General features: G+C 46.2%; 1 protein-coding gene and 1 pseudogene across 1 annotated transcript in view; one reads left to right on the plus strand and one right to left on the minus strand.

The window, feature by feature from the left end:
* ARNTL2 (aryl hydrocarbon receptor nuclear translocator like 2) overlaps positions 1-8378 on the plus strand; it is a 93001-nt gene that overhangs the window by 57518 nt on the left and 27105 nt on the right. The window contains exons 6-7 of the mRNA XM_012806772.1: positions 1583-1700; positions 2778-2921. Coding sequence (XP_012662226.1) covers positions 1583-1700; positions 2778-2921 — 262 coding nt within the window. The remainder of the gene's footprint in view (positions 1-1582; positions 1701-2777; positions 2922-8378) is intronic.
* Positions 3426-8378, minus strand: part of LOC111726207 — a 5925-nt pseudogene continuing 972 nt past the window's right edge.

Below are 8378 nucleotides of genomic sequence, written 5' to 3' on the forward strand. Positions count from 1 at the left end.
CTGGGGATTCGAACCCGCCACCTTAGGTGTACGTGGCTGGTGCCTTAGCCGGTTGAGCTATAGGCGCCGAGCCTGCATGACAGCTTTTAATCTAACCTCTGACAATACTCTGTGAAATACACCTTTTATTTAACTAGTTATGTAATTATTTACCTCCTACTTACTGAACACCACTTAAACTAGCTACTCAAAAATTGTAGCATTGAAATAAAATAAACTAGTAGTAGATATGAAATAGATCATAGCTTTGATCGTGAGTAACTCTCATGAGTTTCAACTTGTTTTCAAGGTTGGGGCATATAAGGCATTCATAAATAATTAGTTAAATAACAGAGAAAGAGATATTAGGAGCTTATATACAGAAAGATCAAATACCAGTGAATTGTAATGAATCATGCAGCTGCTTATAGCTGGGGGAACCAGACTTGATTATTCCATCTTTTAATTGAAGATAGAAAAGACTATACACACACACACAGAGCTGACAATTCAGGGTAGCACTTAAGTTCCAAATCAGTGATGTGGCATTAGTGATTGGGCACTGACTTTGCATATCTGTTTAAGAGACTCCCTGGCTGCTCAGGAGGATGTTGAGATTTTCATAATATAGGGTCTCATCCTCAGCTTTTTAGATTCAGAAACCTGATTTGCTCTAGAGAATTCAGGATATAGAGTTATATTAACCAAACATAGAATAGACTGATGCATAAATCTTTCTTTCGTAGGTACTAGTATTTTTTAGCGGGAGATATCTAACTGCCATGTAGTCCAGGCTATTTGTTCCAGCTTGTTTATTTGTTCTGTCTTCCATAGGAATGTCTACTTGGGTAATACAGGAGTTCAGGAAGAAAAGGTGATAATTGTGGGTCAGGTAGAGCTTCACATGTGAAGTACAATGTCTGCTAGACCTGTCAGAAGGGAGTCTTTAAAATGAGCAGAGAAAGGAGAGAGACATTTCTGTCTGGGAAAGGGAAACTAGGGAGTCCAGGGAATAAAAGGTAATTGGCTGGAGTAGTCAGGGAACCGAGTTTGTGGACACAGGTAATGAGTTCTGGGTGATGAGGCTGTGTAAGGAGTGCTCTGTACACTGGGAGAGGTGGAATGGGAAATCAAGAGGTATTCTGGGTTGGGTTTTGTTTTTCAATAGTATGGTAATTTCTTTAACAGTATAGTAAATCTCTGAGTCTTATGGTAAAATCACAGGTGATTTTTGTATTTTATTATAATTTAACATCTTTCCTTTTACCAAAGATAAAAAAGTCTAAAGTAAATCATTATCACTTAGAAGTAATCTGTGAATTGGAGAATGTTAACAAGAGTAACAAGTTTTAACAGAATGTCAGTGATTAGATATTTGCATGTGTATATCCAGCTTTGGTCCTGTACGCATGTTATATTTTTCTATCCACAAGTGTCACCCTGCTTCTCACACTGACCAAGTTAATTTTATTTAGTGTTGTAGATGTATCTTTGAGAAAAATCAACCTTTAACAAAAAGAGGATATCAAGTCATATGTCTGTTATCAGGAAATGTAGAAAAAGTACAGTACTGATTTTAAATGAATGTCTACCTTGTGAATAGGCTAGTTTGACTGGACAAAGCTTATTTGACTTCTTACATCCAAAAGATGTGGCCAAAGTAAAGGAACAACTTTCTTCTTCTGATATTTCACCAAGAGAGAAGCTTATAGACGCCAAAAGTAAGTGTTTAGCATGCTTATCATTTGATGTCAATGTAATTATTACCTAGTAGTCCAGTGTTTTTATAACAGCTAATTCAAGTTTTATCAAGAGGAGAATTTTTTAGTATACTTTGCATTTGTTACCCTCAGAGTTTAAAAAAATACATATAGCTGTATAGAGAATTTCTATATTCATCCAGACATAAGAATGAATCTTGATATGAAGATGCTTTGGGAGGGAAATATGATTGTTTCATATTGCCATATTGCATATGGAAATAGAATCTTTCCACGAAAATATTATTTCACATAAAAAATTGCTTAGGTGTATGCTGAGAGACAATTCTCTTATGTGGGGTAGGTCTCCTCTCTTAGTGGGTTGTGATTGTGCCTGGGAAGTCTAAGAAGTCTTTATCTTCTCTGAAAAGACTTACTTTCTCGGCTCGGCGCCTATAGCTCAACCGGCTAAGGCGCCAGCCACGTACACCTAAGGTGGCGGGTTCGAATCCAGCCCGGACCCGCCAAACAATAATGACGGCTGCAACCAAAAAATAGCCGGGCGTTGTGGCGGGCACCTGTGGTCCCAGCTACTTGGGAGGCGGAGGCAGGAGACTCGCTTGAGCCCAGGAGTTGGAGGTTGCTGTGAGCTGTAATGCCACGGCACTCTACCCAGGGGGACAGCTTGAGGCTCTGTCTAAAAAAAAAAAAAAGACTTACTTTCTCTGAACATGCTTAGTGCCAAATGATTATTGTAAAAATAATGATGTCAGTAATCAATGAGGTCATAGATGAGGTTTTTTTCATTTAATTTTTGTTTCATTTCATTCAAAATAACTTTGAAATAATTCAAATATCTACCCTCTGGGGGAAAAAATTAAGATACACTACAAGTGTTTATAAGTTATCAAAATGTGATTGTTTGACCAATCCATGTTTTGGTAGGTTTCACTTGAGTGTTTACTGTACAATCATGCCATTGGTTTAAATAACCATTTCTTTTCTCAATAATGATCGGAAAATGTTAGGAGATAAATTACAAAGTTTTTTGACAATATTCTCCTCCACTTACTCTCTTACCCTCCTCTGCTGTGAAAGCGGGTTTGCAAGTTCATAGTCATTTCCGCGCTGGAAGGATGCACATGTACTCTGGCTCAAGACGATCCTTTTTCTGTCGGATAAAGAGCTGTAAAATCTCCGTCAAAGAAGAGCATGAGTGTTTCCCCAACTCAAAGAAGAAAGGTATCATCATTTTGAAATGTCGAATGACTTAAAACTTGGGTATGAAATTAACATCCTAAATACTTATGATACAGAAAAAATAAAATGTATGATCACAGAAAATAGGATTTAACAGGATAACAGGAGGTTAACCAACACTTTTTTTTTTTTTTTTTGAGTCTTACTCTTTCACCCTGGGTAGAGTGCTCTGGTGTCATAGCTCACAACACCCTCAGTCTCTTGGGGTCAAAGGATACTCTTGCCTCAGCCTCCTGGGTAGCTGGGACTACAGGTGCCCACCACAATGCCCAGCAATTTTTATTTTATTTTATTTATTTATTTATTTATTTTAGACTTATATATGTATATTTTTATCCCTCCCTTTTAATCCCCCCACCCATCCCTATCCTCCCACACCCCCCCATTGTCACTATGGAGATTGTGTCCATGGAAACAGCCATTCAAGGAGGACATCTTGAGTCTTTCTTTCCTATGGTGTCACTGGTTTGAGTGTGATGTGAGAGCTTAGGAAGAGGTGCTGGCATGAGGGGTACGTGGGGCGGGGCAGGGCAGGGCTGCAGGTGGGACGGTTTCCAACTCAGGTGTCCACCATCTTTTCATCTCCACAGTCTCCCCCATGCTTGCTGTCCTCTCCCTTCCCACGGGCACACACCCCCCTCGCCCCTGCTCCGCCTGCTCTGTGCTGTGGCTGCCTTTCACGGTCTTGTTCTGCAAGGCAGCGGAGGGCACGGAAGGGGAGGCTTGTGCTTGGGGCACCTCACCGAGAAGTTCTCTTCACATAGCAAACAATCTGCGTCCATGGCACATGGGTAATGGTATTGGAAGGAGCAGCCCTTGTTATAGCAGCCCAAGGTGGCACCTGCCTGCTGGCAGTGGGAACATTTTATCTCTCTGGCTATTTCCAGCGCCTCCTGCAGGCCGTAGAGTCTGCCACAAACCAGGTAGATTCCGTTGGCCCAGAGAATACAATCCTCATGGACCCAAAATTCACTGCTGTCAAGAGGTAGTTCAGGGATTTGTAACTGCAGCTTGGGGCCACCTTCTGAAGTGGTGGGCACAGAGGGCTTTTTGCTGCTGCCCTCAGTGGCTGCTTTTTTACAAGGACATCCCCTGGACAAGGACTGGGGGCCTCTGCCACAGTCTTCTGAGCAGTGGCTCCGCTTACCCCTGGGGGGTGTGGCCGGGCTCCTCTGCTCCTTCGGCTGCTGCTGTTCCTCTTCCTCCTCGGTGTCCATCTTGGAGCTGTTAGAAGCTCTTCTGCGCCGTATCTTAACTTTGTTCTGCATTTCCGAGGCTATCTTAGGAGGTGGATTCTTCAGGAGAGTGGCTGTATAATTTTGAGGATAATAAGGTCCAAAAAGTTCACCCATATTCCGGTAACTGTTCCACTTGCCACACAGACAGCAAACCAGGTGCCCCAGAACAGAAGACTCTGCCCCAGCGGGTCCCTGCAGCATGAAGGATGAAGCTGGGACTGCCTTGCTTTCTGTGCTGCTGGGCGGAGGGGTCTGGGACCTCTGACCCTTCTGACCCCTCACCAGTTGGGTTTGTTCTACGTTGATGATTGTACAAATGGCTCCGAGGTCACGCTTATTTACTACATGAATATAAGGGGAAAAAGACTTGTTCTTGGCATCAGTTTTATCCAGTGGCTGAGTGGCGTACTTGAGTCTGATTTCCGGTTCTTGGGGTTCTACGATGGGAACTGCTTGCTTGGTTTTTCGCTTCCTTGGCTGGGCCCCAGGCTTCCTTCTCTCCCTCCTTTGCCTCTGCTGTTTTGGCTTCGGCTGTCCATCTGCAGATCCTTCTGGTATTTGAGGGGGCTGGGGGGGCAGAGGGGGTGGCTGCTGTTGTTTCCTTTGCTTATTCACACTACCAATGGGTCTACCCTTCTTTCCTGATGGGAAATATCCCTTTGAGGGGAAACCCTCTGGTTTGGGTGAAATTGTAACTGTAACGTTCTCTTTCTCTTCAGCCTTGGGTTTACCCATGGAGGTACCTACTTTGAGTCAGGAAAGATTAAAGATGCTGTTCCACCCAAGAAATCATCTGGTCTCCCTTGGTTACTACCAGGCTTTTGTGAGGTGGCAGATGACACAACACCAGGGGTTCCTTTCCAGTAGTAACTGTTACTGGACGTGTCTCTGTCTTTACTTTGTCATCCTCACCCCTAGGCCACTCTCCTGAAGACCTAGGAAGAGGTTTCTCCACGTTCAGTTCTTGGTTTGTTGGACCAGCTAGGTCAGCTACTACCTCACCTTTTCTCTTCTCCATCTCAGCATCCTGAACAGCCATGCTCCCACCTTCTGGAGGACCACTCTTTCAAGACAGGATGTCATCAAGGGTAACCGGGTCTCCCCAGCCTCCGCACTGTTGAAGGAGGCCTTCCTCCTAATATTTGGGGACGTGATCTTCTGAACTATAGCTTCCAGTTTCAATCCCCGTCCTTTCCGTGGGGGCAGTATTTTGATTTTAGCAGGGCTTGTGAGGGTAACAGCAGGGCAGTTTCTATTATCTGGACTTGGAAAGTCCTTGGAGGAATCTCTCTTAGGGCCAGACTTGATATGCTGACTGTGAGAGAGGTGGACATAGGAATTGAATGACTTCTCCAGGCCTTCTTGTGATGAGTGAAGGAGACACCCACATCATCAGTGTTGCTGTTCTTTATATCTCGTGACTGTCTCTTACTGGGAATCGGAGAGATGAGAGAACGGACACACCTCCTCATGATTAAGGAGTTTTGAGAATGATCCTCTTGGCCTGGAAGCCTTAGCATAACATTACTGGGTTTGGAGGACTGTATAGACTCAGCTAGTCCATGTCCATCAGCCTCATGGGGTGGCCCATACCGTTTTTGACTGGACATTCCTGGAAGACCACTGCTTTTGGCTGGAGAAGTTTGCCGAGAAAGATCCCAACAAGATCCCTGTTGTAACTTCTGGGAGCTATGCTGTAATTCCATGCTTTTGTCAGGCAGACAGTCACTTGACATGAGGCAGCACCCCACCTCCTGAGTGCTGGGGTCATGGTAAGTCCCCACTGGTGGCCATACATCCTGCCATCTTTGTCATTTTTCAGAGGGCTTCGTAATCTGAGGTCAAGAAACTGCTGCTGCCTTGGACTCTTCCGGAGCCCCTCCTGCCTGTGCCGCGCTACAGCAATCACTGCCCGGGCAGAATTGCTGCTCCAGTCTTTATACTCCTCCTGCTGCTGTTGGTACATCTGTCTCTTATAATGGAGCTAAGAATTCAAACCTGCATTCGGGTCCCCATAAGTGTGAGCCCGAGTGTTTGTATGATAGGCAGAGGCCAGGCTTTCTGAGTTGGAAGAAAGGGAGCTTGTAAGGAACTCCTGTTGTCCTGTTGTGAAAAGGTCATATGTGGATTAATGTGATGAGGGTCTCCCCCTGGGCCTCTGCTCCTCCCAGGAGACATCTTCAACTTTTCTGCAGAGTCATGATACTGACAAGAGGACTGACCCCTCAAGCCCTCTCGACCACCACCTCTGCCAGGGACTCACCACATTGGTGTGGGCCTTCTGTCTTGTGGGCCATAGTCTGAAAGGGAATCATGGGCTGCTGCTCCAGGGCTGGCATTCCCACAGTAAGACTCACACTTGATGCTAATAGGACGGCAGTGGTCTCCAGATTTCTTGCTGTTGAAACTAGCTTGTGGTTTGGATTGTTGAAAGTCTTCATCTCGTATCTGCCCGCTCTGGGATTTCAGCTTTGTTTCCACGGACACCAGCCCACGGGGAAGAATGACCAACTGACTTAAACTTGGATTGAGATGTTCATTCCTCCCAATTCTGGTGTTGGCACCCATGTGTCCTAGTGAGTGAGCCCCAGGGGCCCTGACAATCTGTCTTTGTGGAAAAATATCACAGATCACTGATCTTCTTTCAGAGAGGGAACCCCCAGGCTCATGAGCTGATGACTGAGGTTCTGTTGCAGACTTTCTGGGAATTGGATAGTCAACCAAATTGATCTGTTTCATTCCAAAAGGCATGCTGCTTGATTTCCTTTCCCAGGGGCCCCAGTGTGGGTTTTCTAACAGAGACTCAATGCTTTTGTTCCGAAGGCCCCTGCTGGCTAATTCATTGGTTTGACTCACTAAGACATTGGGCCTTGTGGTTCCTTCTAGCCCACTAGCCATCCCCTGATGCTCCTGAGCACTCCTGGAATATCTCCTGTCAGGGCGGGGAGGGTAACCCTGGAGCACTTCTTGCAGGAGGCTTGGGAACTTCTCATTTCTACCCTTTTGTTCTCCATGGCCAGTGAAATCCCCCTTTTCTTGCCCTGTAGGATACTGAGGAAAGCCACTGACATTCATGGCACAGCTGACCCCAAACTATCTTTGTAACTATAGTGCAGGCTTCCAGGAGACTTGCTAGGCTCAGTCCTTCCTGTAAAACCAGGGCCGACTGTGGAGTGGCCACTCTGGCCATTTCCCTCTCCATTCTGGTTAGAGTTGTGATCTCCATTCTTATTTCCTTTGCTCCCTCCTCCTGGAGGCTCTGGCTGGGGAAGTGACATGTGGCTGGCTTCCTCTGCTCTACCATTGCTAGATGGCCTTTGAGTGGCTGCAGGATCATCTTCTTGGAAGCCTTTATCTCATCCACCAGGCTTTTCTACCCAACTTGTCATGGCTTCTCGGGAGACAGTCACCCCAAGCTTCTCATTGACTTTCGGATTCCCCTCTGATGACGACGGTGTGACCTTAGCACCTGGTGAGGTAGCCTCTTCTCTTGCCGTGGGACTAGTGCTGAGTCAGAGCTAGTGCTCTGGCCAGTCAACTGCCACACTCTCTCACCTTGGTCCTCTGAACTGCTGGAGCAGCCTCCCTCCAGTGACTCTGCCACAGGGGGCTTCCGTTGTTCTTCAGGCTGTGAGGAGCCTTCAGAGTTAGTGTACTTGTCTGCTTTCTTGGAAGATGAGGGCCTTTTGGAGGTCTATTTCTGAGGAGTCAGGGCATCAGACAGTAACCTGTGCTGAACAGTATTAGGAAGACTGGCCACTTGAGTATTCAAGGCAGTCAAACTACTCAACCCAGGATCTGTCAGTCACTTTTCTGGCGCCCTTTCTAGTCCAAACCCTTTGAAGCCTGCAGCGTAGAATTAGGACAGGGCAGCATTGATGGGGTTGGACTGAGTTGTGGCATTAACTGTAAAATTCTGTTTCAAGAACCCATGGGCACGCTGCCTTGCCCACACTGGAGATTCTCCCCACTCTGCATTAGAGGAGATGGGGTAAAGCTACAGCTTGGAGACTGAACCACAGAGGCAGCTGGAGAAGAGTTAGAAATGGGGCTGAAGTTCTGGTGGAACTGCATGGGGGACCTCCCAGGAACCTCGGGCTGGCTGTACTGCCCCACCTGGCTTGGCCACGCTGGGGTATTGCATCACGTGCTGAGGGGGATGTTGCTGCTGCTGCTGCTGCTGCTGCTGCTGCTGCTGCCG

Source organism: Otolemur garnettii, unplaced genomic scaffold (genome assembly GCF_000181295.1).
Source record: "Otolemur garnettii isolate 467f Iridium unplaced genomic scaffold, OtoGar3 scaffold00057, whole genome shotgun sequence".
Lineage (NCBI taxonomy): Eukaryota > Metazoa > Chordata > Mammalia > Primates > Galagidae > Otolemur > Otolemur garnettii.